At 46.9% G+C, this 26,987-nt stretch overlaps 11 protein-coding genes and 1 non-coding gene across 12 annotated transcripts; 5 read left to right on the forward strand and 7 right to left on the reverse strand.

Moving 5' to 3' along the window:
- The first annotated feature begins 787 nt into the window (after window positions 1–787).
- Window positions 788–2,169, forward strand: BO97DRAFT_268491 (bZIP transcription factor). Its single transcript, XM_025690965.1, has one exon. It carries the CDS (start codon window positions 1,019–1,021, stop codon window positions 2,087–2,089), a length of 1,071 nt encoding a protein of 356 aa, XP_025546163.1. The 5' UTR covers window positions 788–1,018; the 3' UTR covers window positions 2,090–2,169.
- Window positions 2,170–4,227: 2,058 nt separating this feature from the next.
- Window positions 4,228–5,829, reverse strand: BO97DRAFT_268511 (uncharacterized protein). Its single transcript, XM_025690966.1, has 2 exons — window positions 5,800–5,829; window positions 4,228–5,738 (listed from the first exon to the last, which is right to left on the reverse strand). The coding sequence occupies exon 2, from the start codon at window positions 5,444–5,446 to the stop codon at window positions 4,316–4,318; it is 1,131 nt and encodes a 376-aa protein (XP_025546164.1). The 5' UTR covers window positions 5,447–5,738; window positions 5,800–5,829; the 3' UTR covers window positions 4,228–4,315.
- A 1,450-nt stretch (window positions 5,830–7,279) lies between these two features.
- BO97DRAFT_409279 (MAP kinase SakA) lies at window positions 7,280–9,165 on the reverse strand. The gene is made up of 9 exons (XM_025696025.1): window positions 8,901–9,165; window positions 8,794–8,841; window positions 8,588–8,717; window positions 8,484–8,527; window positions 8,333–8,432; window positions 7,926–8,279; window positions 7,756–7,873; window positions 7,489–7,669; window positions 7,280–7,437 (listed from the first exon to the last, which is right to left on the reverse strand). Exons 1-9 carry the CDS (start codon window positions 8,954–8,956, stop codon window positions 7,410–7,412), a joined length of 1,059 nt encoding a protein of 352 aa, XP_025546165.1. The 5' UTR covers window positions 8,957–9,165; the 3' UTR covers window positions 7,280–7,409.
- Window positions 9,166–11,767: 2,602 nt separating this feature from the next.
- Window positions 11,768–12,104, forward strand: BO97DRAFT_429690 (uncharacterized protein; the record flags this gene model as incomplete). The annotated part of the gene is made up of 2 exons (XM_025697378.1): window positions 11,768–11,778; window positions 11,855–12,104. 2 exons carry the CDS (start codon window positions 11,768–11,770, stop codon window positions 12,102–12,104), a joined length of 261 nt encoding a protein of 86 aa, XP_025546166.1.
- BO97DRAFT_409281 (uncharacterized protein) lies at window positions 12,031–12,834 on the reverse strand. Its single transcript, XM_025696026.1, has 3 exons — window positions 12,709–12,834; window positions 12,563–12,643; window positions 12,031–12,514 (listed from the first exon to the last, which is right to left on the reverse strand). Exons 1-3 carry the CDS (start codon window positions 12,742–12,744, stop codon window positions 12,257–12,259), a joined length of 375 nt encoding a protein of 124 aa, XP_025546167.1. The 5' UTR covers window positions 12,745–12,834; the 3' UTR covers window positions 12,031–12,256.
- A 1,150-nt stretch (window positions 12,835–13,984) lies between these two features.
- BO97DRAFT_268729 (uncharacterized protein) lies at window positions 13,985–14,580 on the reverse strand. The gene has a single exon (XM_025690967.1). It carries the CDS (start codon window positions 14,505–14,507, stop codon window positions 14,184–14,186), a length of 324 nt encoding a protein of 107 aa, XP_025546168.1. The 5' UTR covers window positions 14,508–14,580; the 3' UTR covers window positions 13,985–14,183.
- A 3,703-nt stretch (window positions 14,581–18,283) lies between these two features.
- On the reverse strand, window positions 18,284–18,726 carry BO97DRAFT_268756 (uncharacterized protein). Its single transcript, XM_025690968.1, has one exon. It carries the CDS (start codon window positions 18,625–18,627, stop codon window positions 18,349–18,351), a length of 279 nt encoding a protein of 92 aa, XP_025546169.1. The 5' UTR covers window positions 18,628–18,726; the 3' UTR covers window positions 18,284–18,348.
- A 98-nt stretch (window positions 18,727–18,824) lies between these two features.
- On the reverse strand, window positions 18,825–20,407 carry BO97DRAFT_357465 (cytochrome P450; the record flags this gene model as incomplete). The annotated part of the gene is made up of 3 exons (XM_025692206.1): window positions 18,825–19,763; window positions 19,821–20,294; window positions 20,345–20,407. The coding sequence occupies 3 exons, from the start codon at window positions 20,405–20,407 to the stop codon at window positions 18,825–18,827; spliced, it is 1,476 nt and encodes a 491-aa protein (XP_025546170.1).
- Window positions 20,408–21,024: 617 nt separating this feature from the next.
- BO97DRAFT_409283 (MFS transporter) lies at window positions 21,025–22,837 on the forward strand. Its single transcript, XM_025696027.1, has 3 exons — window positions 21,025–21,697; window positions 21,765–21,990; window positions 22,062–22,837. Exons 1-3 carry the CDS (start codon window positions 21,113–21,115, stop codon window positions 22,658–22,660), a joined length of 1,410 nt encoding a protein of 469 aa, XP_025546171.1. The 5' UTR covers window positions 21,025–21,112; the 3' UTR covers window positions 22,661–22,837.
- A 595-nt stretch (window positions 22,838–23,432) lies between these two features.
- BO97DRAFT_438727 (putative O-methyltransferase) lies at window positions 23,433–24,791 on the forward strand (the record flags this gene model as incomplete). The annotated part of the gene is made up of 4 exons (XM_025697926.1): window positions 23,433–23,600; window positions 23,648–23,768; window positions 23,823–23,946; window positions 24,008–24,791. 4 exons carry the CDS (start codon window positions 23,433–23,435, stop codon window positions 24,789–24,791), a joined length of 1,197 nt encoding a protein of 398 aa, XP_025546172.1.
- Window positions 24,792–25,176: 385 nt separating this feature from the next.
- Window positions 25,177–25,657, forward strand: BO97DRAFT_481555 (Erg28 family protein; the record flags this gene model as incomplete). Its single annotated transcript, XM_025700825.1, has 2 exons — window positions 25,177–25,255; window positions 25,307–25,657. Exons 1-2 carry the CDS (start codon window positions 25,196–25,198, stop codon window positions 25,655–25,657), a joined length of 411 nt encoding a protein of 136 aa, XP_025546173.1. The 5' UTR covers window positions 25,177–25,195.
- A 445-nt stretch (window positions 25,658–26,102) lies between these two features.
- BO97DRAFT_t281 lies at window positions 26,103–26,213 on the reverse strand. Its single transcript has one exon. It is a non-coding gene; the product is annotated as a tRNA-Leu (tRNA).
- Window positions 26,214–26,987: the final 774 nt, after the last annotated feature.

Genomic DNA, 26,987 nt, shown 5'->3' on the forward strand with positions numbered 1-26,987 from the left:
TATGTAACAAACTGTTTTGGTGAATAGTAAGCCAAACCTTTGATATCATTGATATCATTGTTCCGCTGGGCGAACTTTATTGGCGGAACGAGCTGCCAGAGCTCGAAGCGGAAGGCATCGGCAGATTAGTCATGCAGGTGCTGGTTGCAGTCGAACAATAAGAAACTACGACAATAGGATATGGTCAATAGAATCAAATCATGAATAGACTCAGTACTGTGTATAGTCAGAAAGCAGAAAACTCAATACATCCTTCTAGACACTTCGCTGCATCTGTCTGGTCGGATAAGCCCTACAGTACTTTCGCAGACAAATCCTCCCTCCCTCCCCGGTCGGATGAGGCGGAGGCAGCAGATCGACTGGAGTCGTCATTCTGCATTCGCCCCGCGATCCAAGATATCAACCGTTTTTCAACTCAACTCGACCGTCTCTCGAACATCGCGTCCAGCCCACCGGCTCATATACACTCCAATCAGGCCACAAGGAGTTATCCTCCTTCTCCTGTCAACTGTCGTCCCATCGTTCCTTGAACCGCCCTCACTGCAAAAATCTCGCGCCCTCTGTTATGAGAGCCGATCTCTACAAAGATGGACCCACCCTCCCCCACTTCCGTGCCGGAAAATCCTCCATCTGTCCTGAATGCCTCAAATCTCTCTGCTAACTGGCCCCGCATGCACCGTCATTGCCAGGCCGTGGTTTGGGGAAGTCTGCGTGGTTCTTGATAAAAAGTAGGGTGTTTCCTCACTGCACACCTTTACCTTTCTACTCCATACGTTTCCCACTGTCTAATCTGGCAATAGACTTCCTGCATACTGACGATTGGTGACCCTGGAAGCAACCTTTCTTTCACTATCCTTTATCTATATAGTTACACAAGTCCTGTCTTTCCGGTCTGACCCTTGCTGCGGCATTGTCCTGTCGATATATCTTAGCCCATTGAATTGAGACCACTTCATACATATCTTCAACAAACACCACCTCTGGCAGACTTAAGAGAACCAAACCAAGCCAACCCACCATGCCCGTGCAAATAGACCACTCCTTCACAACGGGGGCCCCGTCCAAAACTGGTATCACCTGGACAGGCCCGATGCCATTCCTCGTGGAAAGCCCTATTTCCTCCGACTTCCTGACTATGCCATTATTCGACGGGATGCAAGAATGGTCAATGAGCGGCAGCACCCCGGGGGTACCCGCCTCATCCGCAGAGGGACTGGATAGCTTCCAGCAGCAACAACAACACCAACACCAACAAACCTTCATGGACGCCCTCATCGAGCCCAACCTTTTCTCCCCAGACCAACCAATCCCTCCGTACATGCGCCCGCACCCTCACCAGCACCTCGCATCAAAAGACCCCATCCGCGACGGTAGCACTACGGCCCCCCACCACCCCTTAGCCGCAAGTCCACCTTCCTACCATGTGCCCATGCACGAGCTCACCTCGCACGGCAGCATCAGCAGCATCAGCAGCGGCAGCTCCGCCAGTAGCGCGGGAAGCTACAGCCACGCGACCCAGCGGCCGAGCGACTTGTTGGCCCAGCATCCGTGCAGTTATTCTCCCGACCGCGAAACAGTCAAAAAGCAGAAGCGCGAGCGGTTCCTGGAGCGCAACCGGATCGCGGCCAACAAGTGCCGGCATAAGAAGAAGGAGCACATGCGCCAACTCGAATGCAAATGCATGGATGTGACGCAGGCCAACACGCGGCTGGAGAGCGAGGTCAGCCAGCTGCGCAGCCAGATTCTGGAGCTGAAGAACGAGCTCCTGCAGCATTCTAGGTGCGATGACCCAGGCATTAAGGCGCATTTGGCACGGATGGTGGCTAGTTTGTCGAAACGCAGTGAGTCTGTGGTGTCTACGGGGGGTAGCGAGGCGGATATGAAGCTTTCGGACGGGGTATCGCGGCGGGGGGAGGCGGTTGCGTCGATGCGGAAGGCAAACGGTGAAAAAGTGGAGGAGGCTGCGTCTGGGTTTAAGGATATGGTTGTGCTGCCTGCTGCTGCTACGAGTGGCTCGAAGTTGGAAGAGGAGAAGCAGGAGGATGCAGATGCAGATGCAGAGCCGGTGAAGATGAAGGAGAGTCCGTGATGGTGCGCGGTATTCCACACATTATGCACGGCTTGTATACGATGTTTCGACGATCCTTCTTTTCTTCTGTCTGATTTATTCTTCTTATCGGATTGTCCATTACTTTTGTCGACTTTGATTGTTCTCTGGGCAGTATGGGGCCTTTCCTCGGTGTTTTGACTAGAACAGCGAGGGGGGGGATTTTGATTCTACATCTGGCGTTGTTATCTCACTCAAGCAAGCGAACGGCGGATTCTGTTCGTGATTTTGATTTGGCGTGTATATTCGAAAGAACAGTATTATTGTGTTGCTCCTAAACATAAAATAACACTTAAATATAAAAACTTTTCAATTGGGCTTATTCAGTATTTAGTCAAACTCTACTATTGATCAATGTGGTCGTGGAGGTCACAAGCAAGGTAGGTATCACGATCTAGTGACACCAGAAAAGCATCTTCTCTTCGAAGGGACCTCATGATGGTCTATTCCATGCTGTCCAACTTTATGGTATGTTATGCTGGATAATCGTGGCAACAAAATCACAACGAATTCCGGCCCCTAACAAGCTACTCATTATCTGTTTTTGAAAGTTCGCGCTATTCAATTTTCTCTGATCGCGGCTTGAATTGAGTGGGCTTGATCAGTCGGTAACTTGTCTCCGGCCCAGCTCGCGATCATTCAACAGCTGTCTTCTTACCTTGTTGATTGCACACTTGTCAACATGAGCGCTTAGCGGAAAAAAACGTGGTCGTTTGCTTGGTAAAATTCACATCTACTCATCCTCTATACTTCAATTTCTATTCTGTAACCGAAGTATGGACGAGCCACAGCTGAATCACTTCCCTAAGCACCTATCTCAGGGTTTCAGTAGCGGCCCTAAATCGTTATCTGAGTCAAGCAGATCATTCTAAAGTTGGAATGGCACAGAAGACTCCGCTACAGCCGCTGGCTCCTGCAACAGCCGACCGTCCGCGCCATATAACTACTGGCAAGGAAGCGCCAAAGCGTCGCAGTTCAGCATGTAGAAGGTGTCGTGAGAAAAGAATCAAGGTCCACAAAGACTTCCCGATTTAAATTGTGAATATAGTTCTCTGATAAATGAAAGTTCGTTGGATTCCCGCGATGCTATATCTGCAGCCTTGCCAATTCTTGATGTGTTTTCGACCATTGATGCATTTTCGAACCGTCATCCAAAGATAGGCGCAAAAAGGTAGCTTTACACCGTGCTGAGAAAGATTCCTCGGACTATCATGACTTTCTATCTCGACTAGTTCGGACCATAAGAGACAGTGATGGAGTACAACTCCTAGGTTTATATAAAAGGCTAAATGATTTCTCTTCTGTTGATGCTGCCCTTACTGGACTACGGCAGGCAGTCTATCTCTATAATCGCATGGGCGGTATGAAAAAGTGCAATTTGGTATGCGAGCACTTCTAGTGCATCTGTTCGCGCGAAAGTTGGCGGTTGTGTCCTGCTACACTTGCATGCATTGTCAGGCTTCTCATTGTGCGAATGGACGGTGTCTTACTCTTTAGGTTGCGTGAGCTAAATTTTGACCGTGGAAGTGTTGTTTGGGGCTTGCCACGCTACCACGGGATCGGTCTGATTACAGAGTACTGTTTGGTGCCATCTGTGTTGTTGTATAACGCGTCAAATTGTTCGTTCGACGTGCCAACTCATTGTGCTTTGACTTGTGCCGCTAGAAATTACCCAGCGTCTCGCTCTTCACTAGATCTTGCTTTCAAGACAAGGCATTTTGCAATCGTTTCACTGTGGAAATATTGTTCTCCGCTTAATATTGGACAGATCCTAAGTGGATGATGGGGTGTAGGATGTAGTGTATAATTGAGTCCGTAAGGCTACATAGCTTTACATCGCTCGGTTCGTCGGCAAAGCAATCAATTTGAAGGATTTTCAAGTTAAAAGAATTCATGCTACTTGGCCAAAGAGATCGGGTGTAAAATGGTCGATCAAAAGCGCTCAATGGATTTATTCGCTGCGGCCGCTTTATTCGAGAATCGCTTAAATGATGGGGCAACTCTCGGAAGATGCACGACAGCAACAGGGTGAAAATAGCCTAGCTTCAAAGAGTGAATACTAGATGACACTTGGGGTAACCAGAGTAAATTGGCTGAGATTCACAACGTCTCAGCGGAAGAATAGGGCCATGTACTCCGCAAGTAGAAGCTTGTACAGTCACACTTTGAAACGATGACCAACGAGAAGTATCCAGGTCTGCCAGAGGTCTAAGGAGCTCGTCGCGGAAGATGCAGGGCATATGATAGGCGCTCGATATTGCGTGCGAGCGTGTCGCAGATTATTAGACAAATCTTTCGAGCCGGGAAAGGCGCCCTCATGGGAGACTGTTCGTAGGAGTAACAAGAGATCACGCCCCAGATTTCATAGGGGCCAATGATATTGACCGACATAAAGGAACGTACTTTGTTCAGACGCAAAGTGTTGACCTGACTTGGCGACATTGCCCGCAGGTATGCATATGACATGTCAAGCGATTGCTTGGGATTCTCAGTGCTCCGACACACCATCCGTGAACATGTTTGCTCCCGATCATATACTAACCGAACTTGCCTTGCTTGTGGGATATTCCGTGATTGGTGGAGAATGGCCAATTCCGTGGAACTCGGTTCTGCTAACGCTGGCGGAATGAGTCCATGCCTCTCGCTTTCACACTTAGACACCACCACATGGCTAAAGCCAGTCAACTCTCTGACTGAGCTCACCGTGATTCTCAACAAGGCCTCTAGAGTCGAAGCACTGCCTAGCAGGTTTTGTATCTGGTCAACGATCCTTAAAGCTTCCATAGCGGTGATTTCGCCGATTCCCTTGCGTGTACTAGGCAGTATACGTAAAGGGCGGTTGATGCCATCAAACGTACTCGTTTCGCGGCAGGATTTTTTGGTAGTTGACCTGGGATTCCGGCCAAGCCAGCTGGAACCATCCGTGCGGGCAGCATTGAGAGGGTTCATGTAATCATCTTGCAATTCGAATTCGCATATCAATGTATTTCTATCGAGAGGATTGGCGTGAAGGGAACACCAAAGCCGCCGTGGAAGGCCAAGTCGATCATTAACAGTAAGTTCAAACATTGCGGGACTTTCAATGGCGCGGTCATCATTGTGAGGCTGAATGAGGTCGATGTAGTCGGAGAATAGATCGGCTTGATCGTCAAGTAGAAGGTCAGAGAAGCTCCTAAGCGCAAACAGGCTATTTGGTGAGTGACCTAGCATGTTCTCTGAGTTCTCGCTGGCCATTTGAACCACAAAAACCCCTTCCAAATACTCCTGCAAGATTACCATGGCGCCAAAACTCTGTACTGAGCCATAAGATGCGCCAGGCACTGAACCTGTAAATAACATGAGACCTGTTTGTGTCTCGGACAAGCCAGGGACTTGCGTGACAGGGTAGTATCTGGGTGCGTTCAGTCGCACTGGTTGCACTGATTGCCGCGGTTATCTGGCCCGGAGTCGTGGGGAGAGAGGAGAAACTCATGCGGCCGAGTTGGGTATATGTTGCAAACTGTTTCCCAATAAATCCTGTGCGGGTACAGCAAAATCTAGCTTCTTGATGACATCTGATCGTGTTGTATCTCTGTGGTTAATTAAAACCCGAATAACTATCGTTGTCTAGATTTCTGTATTTGACATGGGTCTAGGTGTGCTTGTTAACTGTAAGCCGGCGGACAGCAGAAATCGGCAACGGTTAATATTACTGCAGCGATGTGGCCATGAACTGATAACCAACGTGAATAGTGTGAGAGACAAACTATTTGATAGAAAATCTTTGACTTGAAGCTGCTCTTCAAATGATTCCACCTAAAACCAGTCTCATTAGGAAATAGCAGCTACTCACTGGATGATCCAGCATAGGAGGTAGCAGAAACTAGATGCAAATCACGCAAGCAGTGTTGAAATCATTCTGAAGCAAGAAGAGAGTTAAGTGCAGAGCCAGGCAGAGCTAGGTATTAACTGCCGAAGAGGTCGGAAAGTCGCTTATAAAGACTTTTCCGGTGTTGATCCAGCAGAACACTGAAGCAGGCATGAGTGGTGAGAGCGAAGCTCGAAGCTAGGCACAAAAGCCGTTTGCAATAATTTGGATTCGAAAGCCATTCGCACAGTGGCTGAACAAATACCAAGAGTGGTTAGGAACGGCAGGCTCGTCACTTTGTGGCAGGGGAAGTTTGGTCCGCAATATGCGGATGGATTCTTTGTGTCTCGCCATACGTTAATACGCGCCTCGTTATGGAATCCATTCCATGCCCGTCAATACAGTAAAAGCCAGAATTGGTCTATGTAAAAGCTTTACTCTCCCTCTAGGGAAATGTTTGAGTCCCCTAACATTGGTAACTGGAAAGGAATCTTGCTTACAGGTGTAGACGTCAGCACGCTTACCCCGCGCGCGCGACCCACCTGAAATTGCTCTACTCCTCGGCGATGACATCCGAGCGAATGTTGTTTCATTGCCCCACCATAATCGTTAATGGTCCATATGTCATTCAAGTAGCAGTGGCGAATGACCTCTCGGGTAGCGCCTCAGCAATCGGAACCAGCGAGGTGGCAGGTAGGCTGTGGTACCGTGGTAAATTTTGTTTTTTTTTATTGATTTTTTAGAGCAAGGGGGCTTTAGATTAGACGTGGTAGGGGACTCTGACTGGAGGGGCGAGACAGACGAAAGTCTATGTGAGATTGGATGTAATGTGACTAATTGGTAACCGTAAAACAGGCTGGGCCATGCGGCACATAAGAAATATTCATCGGATACAATATCCGTCGGTCATGATTGAAGTAGACATACGATCTCATCTGTAGCACACCCCAAAGTAGTCGACACTGATCAAGGCTAGTGCTATGACGAAAATATCACTTATCGACACCCGCAGGCATTTATTTTCAAATCCATTTGCTAACTTCCCTTTCCGCTCCCGTTTCCCATCAAACCAAGCCCTTGAACATACAAGAGGAAATCTAAATTAAACATCATCTATATCGTAAAGCACTATGTGGCGGTATAAGCCCAGTCCCTACTCTCAAGCATCGGTTTACTGCAGACCTCACGACCTCAAGATCTAAGTATTGGAACGCTAATTCGCTGAAAATTAGCGGAATAGATAGATTACTCAACGACTAAGTAATTACAGTTTAAGGATTTGCTAAATACGTACGGCCAGGGAATCGATATCAAGAAGTACTAGTATTTGTAGCTCGTATGAGGGGTAGATACTATTATTATCAGCTAGTACTAGATTATTACTTTGCGACTCCGCGTAAATTTAGCACGAACGTGCACCGTAAAACCTGTCAATACTGTGACAGAGCTCATTGATCAACGATGTTTGAGGACTTCTATTATTCTGATGACAACATTAGTGCACGCTATCTTATATGCGGGGCTTACCACAAACATTTCTTTCATCCATGGATTTCCAGGCAGCCTTTCATCAATCGATAACTCAAATTGCCTCTGGCAGATTGGTTCATCTGTAGGGTCATGATATCGCTCAAGGTAAGCATGTGCCAGGGCGTCGGCAGCGGATAGCCTTCCTCGGGGCTCAAACACCAGCATGCTTTTGAGTAAATTGAGTACTAGTAGCATAAGCCTGGAGCTTTTCAGACTCTGACTCCAAGAGGGACCCATGAAGTAGAGGGGTGGCAGAGCAGGAATAGCCTACCAAGTGTAGTATCAGTGCTTTCGGATGAAGCAAGACTACTCATGTCTGGAACTCGTGGCGAATCATGATACTCTGGCCTGAACACATCTTTGGCGATCTCAAAGGTCTTGTCACAAATCTCCTTGGCATTAGCTCGCTTTCGATCTTACAAGAAAAGATTGGATTATCACCTTTCTGTCACAACATCTCTCGAGCATCCAATCCGGCGGAGAGCCCAGTATGTCCCGGAATATTTCGAGTTGCTGCCTCAGATCTTCACCGGCGAAGATAGCGTTCCCCTGAAGCATCTCACCTAAAATACACCCCGCACTGAAAATATCGGCTGATGAGTGTACTCGCTGGCAGGCAAGAATGACCTCCGGGGCTTGATAGTGGTGATTAAACCGACTACCGATTGGACAGCATCTGGAGCTATCAATCTCGATATTGCTAATCTTGATTCCAGCGTGGTCATCAACAAGGATCACAGACGGCTTAAGATCACAGTGAGACAGGCCTGCGGAATGAAGGTATTTCAACCCTCTCTTGATAGCTGTCAGTATAAGTTCACCTCCAACTCACTGAGGTCCGTACTCACGAGAATCTGATATACAAAATAGGTGGCAAATGCATTGTCTATACCACCCTTTCCAATAATTTGGGTCAGATTAGTCTTTGAGAACTCGCTCACAAGGTAACTAGATGCTGTCAATGACTTCCCAAACACAAGACATCAGTGATACACGAACATGTTGTCTAGAGGTGAGAAGAAAATATCACAGAGCAGGACTAGCTTCGCTCCAACATGGCGATCAGAAGCCGCATTGTACTGCTGAAATTCACACACACTTACATTGCTATGCTGGAGTTGCTTTAGCAAGACTATCTCTTGAAGAACCTCTCTTGATTTGCACCTCGTTTCGAAAGGGGATTTTATCTTCCTCAAGATGACATGCTGCTGCCTTATCTCATCATATGCGGAACTATTCCATAGCTCTGTCAGTTCATTGCACGGACGAATACGGCATGCTGCCATGCGATTGGAAACGGAGAATGTACCAGAGGAGACCAGATACTAACAGCTCTTTTGGCCGGAGATCAGTATATCTACTAAGCAATGAGCTTCCCAACGGTGCCGATACAGCCCTCCGGGCTTCCGCACTAACCTTGTAGTAGTCTCGAAGATTGTACCTAGTATTTCTGACTGTACAAAGCTCGCCATGTTGAAAGTGTTTCCTTCTTCTTTTCAATGGACTGACAATGAGACGCCGGTGAAGTGATTGTGCTTCTAAACGGATGTTCCTTCTGCTGACCAAGTCAGGTGAACCAAGTCAGGTGACCGACTTGGCTAGAAGAGAAGGAAAGTCAATCAAGGCTTTGAAAAAAATCTAGAACAGACTGCTATAGTCCCATGTAGCAGGATAATTTAGCATCAGACTTGTAATGATAAATAATTTAATAGTTGCCACCCGCGTAATTCCTAAAAAGCTGACTCGATGGGTTTGTTCTTAGCAAGTAGTTGTGGACTTTCCATCTGACTGCACTCTACCTTGAATAATCTTTGGGCCCTAGCATTGCCAATGGTCTATTGTCAAACCCATGGGCCAACTAGCTTGGCATCAACTGCTCAGTAGGGAGCGAGACGTCTAGGCCTATTCATGTCCTTTGAAATGCTATAACGAGACGAATCCTTTGCCGAATCTAGCCTTTTCAGGAAATATGGATATTGGATGCTGTGGGCGTCACGCACCTGCAAAAACCGGTTGTCGGTTGTTCAAGGTCGTGGGTATCCGTGCAAATTCTGACTCATGGATATTATACATGTCTATCCGGTAACGTCGTCGGTAAGCGAGTGGCGCGTGTAAGCGGGCGGCGCGGTCCTGTATTCCATATTAAACCACCCTTTTACAAACCATGATTTCTCAAATCAATTCTTGTTGACATTCAAAAAAATCTCAAAAATAGTCTTTAATATCTAGCTATAACTGAATTATACTAGAACTATTATTTAATATATCTTAATTACCTCAATACAAATGTAATTTTGGTATTTTATGTAGTTTGTTGATAAATCTTAAAATCCTAATTCAGATTCTTTGAAAAGTAGAGGAATATATAAAAAATAATACTTAAGATTTATATATCCAAGTCTTAAATCTCTAAATATCTTTATTGTTTAGATATTCAACTTTATAAAATAGCTATTTTATATGGAATACAGCACCGCGCCGCCCGCTTACACGCGCCACCCGCTTACCGACTACGATAGGTAGATACCTGTTAAATAATTCTATCAAATACCAATGGCATCTCGTACTGTTTGTTTGATTTTGAAACTGCACTAAGATAGGTACGTATATTAGTGCGCACTGTTGGCAAAGTAACTGATCAAGGCACAGGTTTTCTGATAAATGTAGGTAGGAAAATCTGTAAGAACTGGCAATATTACTAGGAGAATCAGAAGTTACATCATAGTACTTTATCAGTCAGCTGGAACAAGCGTCGTAATGTACTGGTGAAACTATATGTTACTTGGACCTCCTGTATTTAATACAGTATACACTGTACCGGCATATTCTGGCCTAGATAGTTAGTTGCCTTAATCCCTCCAGAGATAGTCCCAATCAGTACGTTGCTGCATTACGACCGCTATGGACCTGGATGGGGTCTTCTGAATCGCAGTTTTGGCCGGAAAGATCCAGGCTCATACCCTGCTTTTCTGTGCATGGAGACTCGCGTTCTGAATACGCAGAGACGACTTCGACTGTAAGGTATATGGAGATTAACAGAGCCACCAAGTTGCCCCGCTACCACGGGATTGATTTATTATGGAGTACTGTTTATTACCGTTACTACCGTCCGTGCTGTTGTATGGCCGTTGTATGAGGCGTAAAATTGTTTGTTCAGCGTGCAACAGCCATTGTGTAACGCAGTATTATTCTTACTATCATTAGACCGCTTTCATTCTAGTACATTAACAAAATCAAGTACTGACCCACATGATTAAACTTCTGGCCAATTTTCGAGCGGAAAACCCTGACACAGACAAGTGATGCGGGGTGTATTATGTTATTTTTCCACGTCCCCTCCTTTACTGTACCATAGAACACATCTGATTACGGTCTCACGTCCGCTGAGGAAATAGACAAGTTATCACTTCTCAATCCGCTTCAATCCAGTCGCATTTTCGGCGCATCTCATGTAGTTGTATCTCTTATAAGGTGTCGTACTACTCGGACAGAAAAGATGACGCCAGATATGACTCTGAATAAGCCTGCTATTCGATTGAGGCTTTGGAAGCTTCTGCATACCATCTGTGGTACGACCACTCCAGAATTCCCATTGATGATTCATATCTTCTAGCAAGATCTTTCGCTTTTCTTTGGACCGAGTGGAACTAAGTCTATTTTCGCAATTTAGTCTTGCTTTGACATAGCAGTGGTGAGGCAAGTTCCCGAAACTGTTAAATCATATCATGGCTCAATTGATTACAGTCACATATCACATAATACCGTGACACATTCTACGGCCCGGAAGCACAACTCAGACCGCACATTGACTTGGATCTTGATCGCACACTCCAATAAGTCATAAGTACGGACAGATCTATCCAGTTTTAGACAAATTACCAGCTCAGACGCTCCACCGGGCGCAATGCCATGTAACGTAATCCACAAGCGGGCTGGCCACCCAAGCGGGCTGGCCATCTCCGTATTCCATATAAAATTGCTACTTTTTAACTCTTAATATCTCGACAACAAAGCTACTTAGTTATCTGAGATCTTAACATACTTAAGATAAGTATCTATATTTTATATAAATCTACTTCTATAAGCCTAAGAAGACAAATTGAAGTCGTTATTATACTAACACTAAAAATACAGAAAATTACAACGTATTTTATATTACATGATAATCTATAGCTTATATAGAAGATTCCTTGAAATCAGAGTTGAGGCATAAGTACTAGAGACTGTATATATAAATATATAAGATAAGAAGTATAATTTACTGAGTTATTGATATATAAAATATGGCTCTATTGTATGGATAATACAGGTGGCCAGCCTGCTTGGGTGGCCAGCCCGCTTGTGGATTACGTTACTCATCGAATCGCCAGTGGAAGTTCGGCAACCTACAACGGCAGGATGTTGGTATCGAATTGTCTGCCACTTACAACGACGCGTGAAGGCTACGTTCTTGTTCAGAAAGCTGTTGTAGGCAATTCTGCCTCGATCAGACTCTATGTGCCAGCTCTAGATGTCGCCATTATATCCTTGGGTAGCATCAGTGTGCTTGTTATTTCTCTGGAATTTGGAGTACCTCGGACAGGCCAAGAAATGCATCAACAGGGAGTAACCGAGCCATAGTGGGACAATTGGCCATGAACCAAAGAGATCACTGTCGGAAAAACTAAGGGTTTAAGGTAAGGATTATGTTTGGCACAAGAAATTCAGATCCGATCAGTTCAGTGCTGGATATTCCGACCCCTACGCGGTATATACCCAGCCATCCAAATAGACTACTTCTGTCCGGGATGGTCATTTATAATAGCTTTCTGGTTCAAGTGGCTTTTATATATCTCACGACCTGGACTCACTCTGCGAAGCACTTCCTCATTCGCACGATTATCCACATTACTTCCTTCGGGTACCGGGGCATGTGGACGAGAAATGGTTTGCCGTGAAGGATGAGCGGTGCCAGTCTGTAGAATTCCTTCATCGGTCACTCTGTTAGCTTCGGAGAGAGCAAGATCTCCGGAGTCAAAGTATGTTCGTTCCTATACATTTGTTAGCTTATACTCTTTTCGAGCCGGCTTGAAACTTACTCTAGACTTATATCGACGCAAATCTCCCAATGTCTGGCTTTTGTACTTGGTCAAGATTCTCTGTTCTCTTTCGGAAAGCGGCTGGCAGAGAGACAAACAGTGAGCACTTTCCGCGGAGAAGAAGGGGGGAAATGATCTGACATTACCTCCTCATGAGTATATGGACTACTTCTCTTGCCCATAACGAGTTTGTGTAATGAATAGCTGTATATCACGACAAGCACAGTATGAAGCTTCCAGTAGCGGGAAAAGGATGCTTTATAACAATTGCTTGAAGGAAAAAGGAAGAAAATATAGCCAAGTTGCCACCCTTTATTCTTGCAACATTCGCTGTTATGTCGGTTTCATGTTTTCAATGTCACCTCTCGAACCCAAGCTACTTACCTGAACTCTGACGCTCCCGGGCGGAAACTATTTCCTTATTGCAGCACCGGTCGACCCTCAGATGTGCCACCCCAAATTGGGTCCTGTTCATGTCGCCCCAGAAATTTTACAGTATTTCCATGGTCACCTATATATATCGCCACTGGACATGGTAATTCAGTAATGCTCAATACACAACACTTCCTTCACGTTTGATGTTTGAAAGTATACATTCCAAAAAATCTTTTTGCAGATAAAATTACAAGATCTTATTACTGTACTATCCTCATTGACTGATCAGTAAGCTACAAATTCAACTGGCTCTCACTCCTCGGAGTTGTAAAGAACTCATAGAAACTTTGATTTTCCGTTCGCGGTTCATTAAAATCAAGATTTAGGATTCCCGGCTTCTTGACTGAAGACCAGCGATTGGAAAGACTGGGGCGACAATATTAGGAACTCTGTAACAAGCTCACTATCTATCAAATCTACATCCAGCAACTCAAAGACCCAGACTTGGTCCACTTTTGAGGATCTCAATTTGCGGAGATAATAGATTAGCGGTGGGAGATGATGGGCTGATTAGTAATTCAGCCATTATGTTCTGGGAGCCATCTTCAAAAGGCGCTAGATTTAGACCAAGAAAAGCACTAGAAAAGCAGCGAAAAATTGAGAAGTCACATGGCTTGCTTTTGGTGAGCTCGTTGAGGAGGATGACAAGTCGAAATTCGTCAACCGCGAGGTGTTGAACAGATGCATCTTGTTAAGCACACCACCGATGCGGCCGCGACCACTGCTGCTCCAGCGGCAACGGACATGCAAGAGAACGAACACGTTAAACTCTTAAATTGCTTTAAGATACAGAAATATCAAAGGTCTCAAAATAAGCTATACTGAGAACTAAGTTAAATCGCTAATCGAAATTGTTACTTGATCCGTTAGAACAGATGAGAATGCAGTATCCCGAGACCGTATCAAGTTGTCACACTTGGGGGAATAATGTTCGAAGTAGCGCCAGCCAACCCCATGTGCCAGGGCAGTATCACGTACTTTCCTCAAATTAGCTTTCAGCATAGGATTAGTACAGCTGATTACAAGAATGGCACAAATATCCATAAAAAGCAGAATTAAGTTGCTGGCCCAAAGGACATTCAGCAGGAGCAGCTCGCGGTGAATTCTAATTATAGCACCGATAAGTCCACGATAATTATGATAATATCAGGTAAGAAATCCTATTGTCATTTCACACTGCTGAGATTCAAGAGTAAGCAGGGATGCAATGTGTTGGCATATCCAAAAGCTGCTGTATGCTAGGGACTCGGTGCGACAGCGTATGTCTATTGGTCTCCGTCGACATCCGAGGAGAATCGACAGTGTCGGCAGATTTGGACCTCTGTTGTTGGTGTTTAGTACCCAAATAAAGGTGTATATCGCTGAGACTTGATTTGCTTCGGATCAATTTCAACGACGGCGTGCTACTAGCGTCTGAACTGTCCTGTAGCGTTTGAAATAGCTGGAGTAAAATATCCCGTTCCTCTGTCAATTCTTTAGTTCTCTTTTTATAGGCCGATTTTCGCCGCATATCTCCATCCAAGTCGAGCGTACAGGAGAGTTGACGCTTAGTGCAATGTTCACAGGCAGTGGCCTTATCTCTAAATATGCACTGCTATCTTTAGTATGCTTTGGGTTAGAATAGAGACTGAAGAATTGTTACCTTTGTTTTGTGTCGCTTGCACTCGCCGCATGCTACCGACGCCTTGCGGACCCGGGCTGCTGAGACCTTGGCCCGAAGGAAGGTGTAGAGATAATGGACGAAGGAGCTGGGGCGATAGACCGCATTTAGAAAGAGCTTGAGAGTATGGGATATATATCTGTGCAGAAGTCCTCCGTATTACTCGAATGATCTCATTTCTGCTACGGTGTAGGAAGTTCGCTGGCGGCACTTATGAATCGTGTTCCCACCAAGGCTTGATACCGGCTCGGATATTTCATCCGATCTGGTTTGATCAATTAACGTCTATCTGCATGGCAATTTTTGTCTTACTCTCTTGGCACAGTGACGTGCCGTGCTTCTGAGTTCGGATAACTTTTACCGCCCTTGTTTCAACCAATCAACATAACATCGGCTTTCTTGATTCCCGGTCGATGTTTTCGGCATAGTGACGTGCCTATGAGCTAGATTTGGGCAAAGAGCGAAACAGAATCAGGCTCGGTAGGTGAACGAAAAGAGTTACCAGTCGATGAAGCATATTGTGAATCTTCCTCCCAAGGTTAGGTCGTTTTTTGATTCGCAAGTGTCGTCATAGTCGGAAAGCCTTTTGATCATTGTTGAGAATCTTTAGCTGCAAGGGAGTCTATCTAGTTCACACTAGAGAGTAAAGCAACACGAGGTAAAGCAGATAATGAAAACAAGGGGGATCGCATGGATAATAAGCTGTACTGTACAATAATTTCCTTGCCTGTTATCTCAGATCCAGCGAGGAATCCTACGCCGTGGCGACTCACCTAGCGGCTGAGGAACCAGTAATGTACTGCACTGTGCTAGCCGGTAAGAAGTTGAACTACCTTGCTTGAGGCTTTCCTCCACCTTTTCTGTAAGATGAGTACCGCCAATTACAGTGAACAGTGTAGGCTTTCTATACACTGGTTTTGTGATGGTACTCGCTACAATACCAGCTTTCCAGTGTCTACTTATTTGACGGCTACGCTGCACCCATAAATTGTTCTAGTTTAGCCAAGGAACCGTGCCTATAATAAAGAAAGAGCTATATTAGGATATCCTCTACATGTTAGTACAGGAACCTCAGAGCGGCTACCTATTGATAAAATATCTGATTCAGATTTAGTAAATTATTATTCTTATTAGCACAAAATCAACACACAACGTGACTAGCAGCTAAAGACTCACACCTTAAAACATATTTTGAATCTCCGAGCTAAGGGGATTTCTCTATTTTACTTATCTGGGATTAATTTATACCTTAGCTTATTAAAGCTCTGTTTGTACAGTACTTTAATATAATAAAAGAACTATATAACTAAGGTAAAGCAAATTAAAGTACAAGTAAGTATATTAAGTAATTTATTGAGATTAGATATAAAAAGAAGAATAAGCCCAAGAGCTTTATACCTATTTATAAACTTAATTCTTTTTAAATATTTAAAATTATTCTTTATTACTCAGACCCAGATCTTCAGAAGAATAATAGGATATTATTATTATAGTTAGCAGAATATAGTAATTATCTAATAATTCAAGTACTTCTTAAACACAGAGTCAACCTTGATATTTATAATATATTACTTTAGATTAAATAAGCGGTTCAAGAACTTTTACAGATTATATATATATTCTTAGTCTATATTAAATAGATTTTAACTAGAGGAGTGTAGCTGTTATTATTCTTAGTATATATATTAGTCTTAGATTTTAAAAGTATTTCTGAAATTTAAGTAAATCTAAGCTTTACTGCTAGTATTAATAATAAAATATTACCCCGGATTCAATAATTCACACCTGTTTTAAGTATAGATAGTATATCTTGAACTGTAGTAATCCGCTGTTTATAAATTACTTATATTAAAATAATTTCTGTATTATAATTCTTAATATTTAGATTAACTCTAAAATTAAAAAAAATTATAATTTCTGGGTACTGAAGCTCTGTGGTTATAGAAAATACTATATAATCTTATATATTTTAGTAATTAATATTTCCTGTATAAAAAAATAATAAAACTGTAACAATAATATTAGATTCTCTAAAAATTATCTATATTAGTAGAATTCTTCTCTGAAGATTTTTTATATTAAGATCTGCTCTATAGTTTAGAAATAATTTTAATATTTCAATAAATTTATCTTCTTTCCCTGTCGGTATTGCCGTCTATAATAAAGAAATATAATTTTTTTAATTCTACAGATTTAGATAAGCTTTACTACACAGTAAGATTTTAATATATAATATATTATATAACTCGCAGATATAAGAAAGAGCAGTTTATTTTTTTATTATTTATATCTATATTAAATCCTTTAACCTTGATTAGTAATTCCAGTATATCTATTCTTAATAGATATTATACTGTAAGTATTAAGGGTGCATCTTTACATTTACTAAAGTTGAGGTTAATATTATAATTTCCTAGAAAGGTACAGAGTATATGATTCTTTTTCGGGTGTTTTTATTATAGTGTTTTTTTAGGACCTTTTGCAATTCACCGGATGTAAAATATAGTGAAAATAGTCCAGCTTCGGTATCATACTTCAGATTTTGAGATTGATTCTGGAACTAATATATTGTTGACTTTGGTTTTGTCAAATGATGAATCAGCAGCCGGTCGGGATGTAAATCGGAAACCAGACTTTCTCCTGACAAGTGTATAGCAGATATTGCTAAGTTTGCTGTGATCTTTAATTCATAAATGCCTAGCTCATGTCTGAGTGAGTGCCCAAGCTCTACTCTGTGATCAAAGAATGCTTTGCTATCGATAGATTACCAGGTTGGCATCAAACCTATATTGGAAAAAGGGGGGTTTTTGTGTTGATAAAAGGTGCCTGCTTGTAAGCTATTCCTTAACTTTCACATTCTCCCTTGTCGGATGAGGGGGAATAGGATTACGTGTCAGCTAGACCTAAAGAAGATAATTTCGAGTCAGTTCCGTGGCTTAGCGATCCCAGCATACTATCTCAGACCAATTATAATCACTGCACGGAAAATAAGGTGGACCATAGAGTTTCCATGGGTAATATTGCGTGACCATCGCGCGACCGGGGTGATCGCTCACCCATCTTTAAAACACACTCACCCTAACTCACCCCCGATCGCGCGACCGTAAAGCGGCCTCACCCGCTAGCTCACCCGAGCGGCACCCACCCGCCTTCTGGCCGCGTTCAAGCCACACGCCGGGAGGTTAGTAGTTGGGTGGGTGACCACCAGCGAATCCCTTCTGTTGTATGTTTTTGTCCCCTCTCTTTTGTTTCCATGCATGCCAATCTGTCCGTATCACCGAGACACCCAGCATGACCATTGTGCCATGCGAGTGAGCATACCCTCCCTGGAGACGATGATTGTCGCCAACTCCTACGCTGTGCGAGGATCGGACAGTCTTCATCCACACCCGATGGCCACCCACCACCACAGCAGTCGGCGGTGGGACACGGCAGAACGGGAGAAAAAGGCTGGCGACTACCCGCGTTGCAGCCAGCACTGTCACATTCCTCAGTGCATTGTCCTCTTCGAGTTGTTACTTACCAGCACCCATCTACGCATGCAACTTCATTCAAGCTGAAACCCGCTCCTGCAATATGCTCAACATCATACCCGTGTCTTCCCCTGCCATTTAATTACCATCTCATTTCCCTAACCAATAATCAGCCGCCTTCCGACCGTTAGGGGGCGAGACCTTGTCTTCATGTCGGTCTATTCATCACGGGGAAAGTGGCCAACGTTCAGCCTCACCAGGACGGGGATGGAGGGTTTGCAGTGGAATGGATCATTATTCTCCGATCGATACCGGGGTAAATGCTCCATTAGTGCCTGGTGGCCTCTGGTACCACGTCCGGTGCCACAAAGCCTCCCATCGAGCTTATGCGCTCCTTCGGACAGCACCAATATGAACAAGACATGCATGAGCCACCCTGGAAGTGCTATTGCTGTGACATTGTACAGGCTGAATCTGACATTGTAGTTAAAAGACATTTTCTCTCTGGATCACTTGGACATGAGACCGATCGGCCATGTGACATAACTCGATAGCAGGATGCGCGGTGAGCATAACTTTCCAAGTGGACACTCTCACAAAGCTTCTTCAAGGCGACGGTCCAGCTATGCCGGAAAACCTCCGAAAATACAGTTTAGCCATCGAACCTTAAAGCCATATTACCGTACCTTTCAACCTAGCGCCTAGCCGGGGTGAGGAAAACCCGCAGAGGTTTCACTCCCCAGGTATTGAAGACGGGGGTGTCCCGGTCCCAATTCTCCGACTCCGGGGATAGTTCCCAGTCGAACTCCCAGATGAAGCGACTCAATACGAGATGTAACTCCAGCTTAGCCAAACTCTGACCGAGACAGTTCCGGGGCCCGACACTGAAGACCTGCATGGCATGCCGATCGTCCTTTGCGTACACCGGATCGCCCAACCATCGCTCCGGGACAAATTTCTCGGGATCCTGAAAATTGAGACGCGAGTTATTGGCTGCATAATGGCAGATGCCAACCTGCATGCCCCCCGGGATCCATTGACCCGCAATCCAGGCGCCCTCTCGAGGGACCCGCCGGGGGAAGACGGCAGGTCCGGGCGGAAATCTTCGCATAGCTTCGGTAAAGCAGGCGGGCAGATACTTGAGCTTATTCACGCTGATGGAAGTGATATCCTCCCGCCTTGAAAAGGTGGTGCGAACCTCCTGGATGACCCTGGCCTTCGCTTCCGGGTTCTGGGTGAGGTAGAAGGTGGTAGCGCTCAGGGCGGCGCTGGTGGTTTCGCTGCCGGCTATGATGAGCGTCGAGCAGTTGCCGTCAATTTGGTATCGCTCGAGTTTATGTTCTGGATTCAGAAGACTGGCGGTCAAATCGTTATAGGTCACCTTCCTCTCGATCCGTCGCTGGACTTTTTCATGGGTCAGCTGCTTGTGGGTGGCAAACGTCTCGGCGTAAGATTTGGGCAGAAGTTTTAACAGCCCGCTGGAAACTGATGGATAATAGTTGAGGGCCTGCATGAAGCCCCGGTACTTCATGACCTCGAAGATCATGGCCACCCATGGCTGATAAGTGGAGCTTTCCAGGCACCCGAAAGACTCTCCAAAAGCGAGCTCTCCAATTAGATCGAATGTGAAGAACTAATCCAATGCGAATCAATAAGTTTGTCCTCAATTATGGCTCGGAAATCAGCTCACATTGAACCAGGAGGTCAATTCCGGCGCGACTCCCTTCGATGCCTCCCCCCGAAGCTGTGTGAGCAACAGATCAATCTTGCCCTGTATCACGGGTTCCTGTTCTCTCAGTGCTGCATCCGAAAACCCCTTCGAGAGCAGCCGTCGGTAGAGTCGATGGAGGTCGTGTTCGGCTGTGACAATGGCATGAGGCGTTCGCGGACCACGAAACAGCGGAGTATCTTTGCTCATCTCGAGCCGACCGGGCTGCAGCCCGTAGATCACCTCCCATGCTTTGCTTGAGGTGAACAGGATCTCATCCGGTGCGATCCGTACGACCGGGCCGTACTTTTCGTGTGCTCGATGGGCAAATCGGACCACGGACCCCGAGAGTAAATGATAGGAATGCACCAGGCGAGTCACGGCTGCCAGTTTTGGCCCGGGGAATTTCGCAAGCGGATGGAATACTAGGAGATACACGACGTTGATGATGACATACTGAGGGCTTCGTCAGTTGGTGATAGGCTTGGACATCGTAGCATTCTTACTAGCAGGGTCACTACCACCACCGTTCCTATGATGCCCCAAATACTGAGCACATTGAGGTGCATGAACAATTGGTCTGCAACCCGCGACATCGTGGTAGGCATTCGAGTGCCAGGCAGATAAAGATTTTACTTGAAGATCGCGTTGCCTAGAACAATTATGGATGAGAGACTGTATGTCGCTCTGGTCGATTATACACGCGCCAATGCGTAGAATGGCTGACATGCATGGATGATACAGTCATCAAGATGACAGGCCAGCCAACCAAGCCTACGAGACCAAGCTATACTGTGAGCATGTAGTCCCAAGGTACAGGAGAAGTAGATAGACTATCAGCCACTGGTTGACTGACGATTCAGTCTGGCTTTTGGGAGACAATCCCGGATCTCTGACATTAGCCACCCCTCTTCCAAAAATGATCATGCACTCATCCACGATTCTTTGCCTTCCTTTCACCTGGCCCACTGCATTCTCCAGAGCTTCCCAAATTATCGACCACAATTTACAATTTCCATCCCCGCTTCACCCCTTTGTTTCCCCAAGCCGGAAGCTGTGTTGGAAGCTTTGTTGGACCGGCCGAGCGAGAATCAGCGGTTGGTTACTCAAACGAAGGCAGGCACGTGTCGCGGTCTTTTAAAGCAGACTGAATTCACTCCCACACAGTGACCTTCACCACTTCCACCTCTTTTGTTCGCAACACTTGTGTTCCGGATAACAACAACGACACACAACATACACTTCAAGGCATAGTACGACAAGCCTGGGTCGTGATGAAGGTGGAAGCCGATTCCTCAGTGATCGACTGGGATGGCCCTTGTGATCCAGCAAGGCCAATCAACTGGCCCAGGAGCAAGAAGTGGCGGAATATCTTCAGCATCTCCTTCTTGACCTTTCTGACTCCTTTGGCTTCCTCCATCCTAGCCCCCGCCACGGGTCTAGTTCTGAAGGACTTCCAGTCCACGAACAGGACCCTCGGCTCCTTTTCCGTATCCATCTACCTGATTGGCTTTGGACTCGGGCCTCTCGTTCTGGCACCACTGTCGGAGATGTATGGTCGCCTACACGTCTATCAAATCACCACCGCTGTCTTTGTTGTGTGGAACGTCGCCTGTGCGCTGGCCCCCAACCTCGGTGCTCTCTTGGTCTTTCGACTGCTTGCAGGTTTGTCAGGGAGTGCCCCGATGACTCTGGGCGCCGGGTCGATTGGAGATCTCTTTGTGCCCCAGGAAAGAGGATTGGTGATGGCCATTTGGGGAGTCGGTCCACTCATGGGACCGGTGCTCGGACCCATCGCCTGTGGGTACCTGTCAGAAGCTGCTGGATGGCGTTGGGTGCTCTGGCTGGTGGTTATTGTGGTAAGTACAGGTTGCCTGGGCTCGCCACCGAATGTGTATGCTTACTGGCATTACTACACCCCTACAGTCAGGAATCGCGCTGGTCTTTACCGTACTCCTCCAGTCAGAAACCTACGAGCCGGTGCTACTGCAGCGCCAAGTCAACCGATTGAAACACGAGACTGGCAACGCCGACCTCTACTCGGACAAGACCCCAAGAGTCAATGCGAAGAACAGCATCGTCCAATCTATCGTCCGACCGTTAAAAATGCTCTTTCTGTCTCCGATAGTGGCCCTGTTTTCAATGTATATCGGTAAGCGTCACCCTGGTCGAACAGTCCCGTGTCTGCATGGGTTCGGATCTCTGACCCCTTATCAACCACAGGAATCGTGTTCGGTTATCTATACCTGCTCTTCACAACTATTACGCACATCTACGAGACTACCTATCACTTTAGCCAGGGTAATACCGGATTGGTCTACATTGGAGTTGGGGTGGGCGCTGCAATCGGGATGGTTATCTTTGGAGCGTTGTCCGACAGGATTCAAATCCAACTCACGGCGAAAAACAACGGTCAATCGGAGCCGGAGTTCCGGCTGCCTTTGCTGATACCAGGCAGCATTTTGGTCCCCATCGGATTGTTCTGGTACGGATGGTCGGTCGACAAACATGTGCCTTGGATTATGCCTGTTATAGGTCTGGCCTGGATTGGCTTTGGGATGATCGGAACCTTCTTGCCCATCCAGTCCTATATGGTGGATGCGTTTGGTCCCTATGCGGCCTCGGCTGTGGCTGCAAACACCCTGGTCCGATCATTCGTCGGAGCGTTCCTACCCCTTGCCGGTCCCTCGATGTATGCCACCCTCGGGTTAGGATGGGGCAATTCGTTGCTGGGTTTTATCGCTCTGCTCATGTTACCAGTGCCGGTCATCTTCTACTACTATGGTAAACGGATTCGGACGAAGTTTGAGATTACCTTCTGACGCCTGGGGCCAATGTTGACGAGTCGTGTGCATAGATCGCTCATTGATTGGTCGCTCTATTATGTACAGCTGTGATGTGATACAATGGAAGTGGCTGTTCGCGCCAGCTTTGCCTTCTGAGGGAGTGAATTATGGGATGAATGTTGGCGCGTTGATGAAGATGATGATAGAGATGCGCAGTAAAGCGTGAGCTGGTCTTTGCTCTTGTTGAGTCAAGTCGCATCCCGCGCAACAGCGTCTATCCGTTTGTGCAACCTCAGTGAGACAATTTTACTGCGCAAGAATCTGTTTGCAGTGCGACGCAGCTTCTCCCTCTTTTGTGTCGGACATCCTGCGGTAAGGTGACGATATGGCGTGATATCAAGAGGTCCACAGGGCTGGATTGATAGGATAGCCCAGCCATCCCAGCGTGCGATTACTTGACGTCTTGCCCAGAAAGCTACCTACAGGGTACTGAAAAAGGCCGGTGTCACCTTGTGCAACTAAGCCCAGCCTTCTTGATCCTCGTCACTGTCGAAGGTTCCATCTTACGTTGTTACCGTTTGATGACTGGCACACTCCTACTGTTGGCGTTTTGCCCTGGAGGGGTTGAACTAGGTACTGTGGGCTGGGAGTCAAGAGGGGAGGATGATGCATAGGTATTAGGTAGCAATATAGTGGAGGATATACTGCATTCGTTTGGCGGGCGGTAGCCATAAACAGTACCAGTTGCCAGTTGGAGTGGGGTTGGCTCTGGCTATCTATCCTCTGCCTCAGGCATTCACCCGTCACGATGACCGACTTCGATCCTCAAGTCGACGAGGCAAAGACTTTCCTTGCCCAACTCAACAAGATCGACCTCGACGATGCTGGCACACACAGAGATGCAATTTTTGAGTGCCAGTCTATCATCACTGCACTTCAAAAGCCCGGAGACAATGCCCTGGAGAGCTTCACAACCGTCTGGATTCCTCGCCCATCATAGTTAAGCAAAGCTGACCAGCGCAGTTCACCATCTTTCCCTGTCTTCGAGCCGCAAGCGACCTACAAGTGTTCGAGAAGCTGAGCAAGGAGCCACTGACGCTGCAGCAGTTGGCTGAACAGACAGGGGCCGAACCGACTCTGCTCGGTGAGCTTCCTCCCCCCAACACTCTCGAACCAGAGCTCATCCATTCATCCACAGCTCGCCTCATGAGAGTCATCACCGGAACAGGGATCATCCAAGAATCCAGCCCGGAGACCTACACGGCCACACCCACCTCCAATATCCTTGGGAGTTCCGCGTTCGCCGCCGGCTTCCGCATGTTGTAAGTCATCTTTGCCCGGTTCACTCCCACCGATACGACACTACTAATTCCTCCTTAACAGCGGCAAGATCGTCCCGAACCTACAGAACTTCCCCGACCACCTCCAAGCAAGTGACTACTGCAACCCCACCGACAGCGACAGCCCCTCAGGGATTTTTCAATCCTGCTTTCACACTGACCACACCTTCTTCCAATGGCTCGCCGCCAACCCGCCGGTCGCCCGCGACTTCAACACCTTCCAAACCACCAAGCGTAACCAACAGCACTGGAGCGACACATACCCCGTGTGGGACCGCATAACCGAGGGCGCTGACACCCTCGATGCCGGCGCGCCCCTTCTGGTTGACGTGGGCGGCGGCATGGGCCACGATCTCCGTGCGCTCAAGACCAAGTTCCCAGCGCAACTGCAGAAGGGGCAGATTGTCCTCCAGGACCAACGCTCCGTGATCGAAACCATCCCAGAGAACATGCGGGACCAGGCCATCGAATACATGGCCCACGATTTCTTCATGCCGCAGCCTGTGACCGGGGCACGAGTGTATCTGCTCAAGCACATCATCCATAACTGGCCCGATGAGAAGGTTGTCGAGATCCTGCGGAATGTGGCTTCCGGGATGAAAAGAGGGTATTCGAAGGTTTGGTTGTTTGGCGGGATTGTGCCGGCGATGCAGGCGCCGCGGATCCTGTCCCGGATGGATATCGTGATGATGGTGTTTATGGCGGCGATGGAGCGGACGGAGAGACATATCACGGAGCTGTTGGGGCGGGCTGGCCTGGTGGTCACGGCGGTGGATATCGTGACGGAGGGATATGGAGTTGTTGAGGCGATGTTGGAAGGAGCTTAGGAGTTTGGTAGAATGATTTTGATGATTCTTGGTTGATGTGAGAGACTGTCTTGAGGGAAGGGACGGTATTGTGTATTGGGTGATAGGATATAGACTGCCATGGAGAAGTAAGTGTACTGACTTCCAATACCAAGCAAGAGGTAGACTTCATAAACACCCCATCAGCTCAAAGTCATAAACTGGACAAAACAACAAGCCCGTCACAACTGACTGTCAATAACCCAGGAAAAGTACCAAGCGCCAGGAATATTCCAGACCGACGGAGAAGCAGTCATCAGACACCTCTGCACGCCCCTAGCCTGTATTCCAACCGACCGAGCCAGCCATACTATAAGAAGCGCACACGCACCACCTCCTAGGCACCCCGCAACATCCACTCAACTCACGCATCCAACACCTCCATCATGCCGACCGCTTGGCTCCCCCCCTACGAAGCAGGTCTCCTGCCGTACTTCCTCCTCTACGTACAGTCCCATCCCACCCCCTGTTACCCAGACAAACTAACAACCCCAAAGAGCACCCTCGCCACCCTCGCCCACGCACTAACAACGTACCTACACCCGCTCCGCTCCATCCACGCCTTCTCCGGCCCGTCCGCACCGCCCAAATCCCCCCTCCTCGCCCACGTCTACGGCCTCATCAACCTCCTGGCGGCCTCCATCCGCCTCTCCGCCGCGTACCACATCCACAATGCGCCTGTCTACGACCTCGCCGTGCTGAGCTTCGTGTTCGTGCTGGCGCTGTATCTGTCTGAGATTCTGGTGTGGGGCACTGTTGCGGTGCGGGATGGGATGGTGCCTATCGTCGCGAGTGGGGTCGGGGTTCTGTGGATGGTTGGGGGGAGGGAGTGGTATCTTGGTTATTGATTTGTTCTGCACGGGTATCGAGGGGATGGGGATGGTTGGGTTCGGGGCGACAGTCTGAGGTTGTTATCGTTGTGGCTGTGGTTGTAGGATGCTCGTGCATGTTGTTGGGGAGGTAATGCCAGGTGCAGCGGATTTATGGATCATGGAAGATACAGGCAGATCGAGGATTGAATCTCTTGAGTATAAGATGTGTTCCATGTGTTGATCTACTATCAATAAATGGTAGTAGCTTTAATGCGGTGGCTATTTTCTTGACCTGTGGCAACAAGACCATACATGCTGGCTGTCCGCCGCTATATGACTGTAGGCTTCTAGGGTCGATATGACTACAGCAACGATAGAGATCAATGCAGATAGGAGACAAAGGATGAAGGTAGGAAAAAGAAGGAGGCGGTGGACACCAGAGTATAGCCTCATCCGCAATTACTCGACCGAAAAAAAAGTATGACAGGAGTGGGATTCGAACCCACGCCAACTTACGTTGATCAGGAAGCTGTGAAGCTGGGTGTTAAGGTAACCTTAACCTGACGCCTTAGACCAACTCGGCCATCTTGCCTTGATTGATGTAATCATGACATATTCTGCGTTTATGTTCCATATTAATATTAATAGACATCACCGACCTCATCCTTCGCATGCGAATACAGAGCAGAGACACCCCAGATCAATACATCCTACTCTGTGAAACGAAACACCCGCACAGCCTGGTAACACTGTGCTCTAGTTCACTCTACTGGTCCGCTTTACCCAGCCTGAAATTCAGCGCGAAAGCCTTGTCAGGGCCACCAGATATGTTCGCGGCACCGGCGTCTTACGTGCATTCGAGTCCCTTTGGGGCACTTTCCATGATCAACAAATTTCCCATCATCCTAATGTAGAGAAACCTTGCGTAAGCCGTTGATGACTCAAAGCTCGAATTCATCGATTTACAAGCAGGCCGTCTTTCGGCCGAAGAGCCCGGTCGTGCATGCAGCCCTGCAAGGCAAGGGACTCGTCATTGTTGCACACTATCCTGAAGTCATATGCACCATCGCTATTAGAATCTATGATACTCTTCTGAGAATGTTGCCATAGGACGGGTCATTACCGAGAGTCCTCCAGGAGACGAGGGGGATAACGAGGCCTGCTTCTGTGTGGTCACCCTGCCCGAATTGCAATCATGATCAAGGAAGATTGAAGCCCGTATGACCCCTGACATCCTGTTGTCAATGATGTCTTGGCGACCGTTGCCAAGGGCTTCACTCAGAGTAGAATGGATGAGACTGGAGTCCGAAGAAAGAGTGGCTCAAAACCGTAGAGTAGAGAAATACTACGACCGTAGAATTGGCTT

The sequence above is a fragment of the Aspergillus homomorphus genome (assembly GCF_003184865.1).
Source record: "Aspergillus homomorphus CBS 101889 unplaced genomic scaffold BO97scaffold_76, whole genome shotgun sequence".
Taxonomy (NCBI): domain Eukaryota; kingdom Fungi; phylum Ascomycota; class Eurotiomycetes; order Eurotiales; family Aspergillaceae; genus Aspergillus; species Aspergillus homomorphus.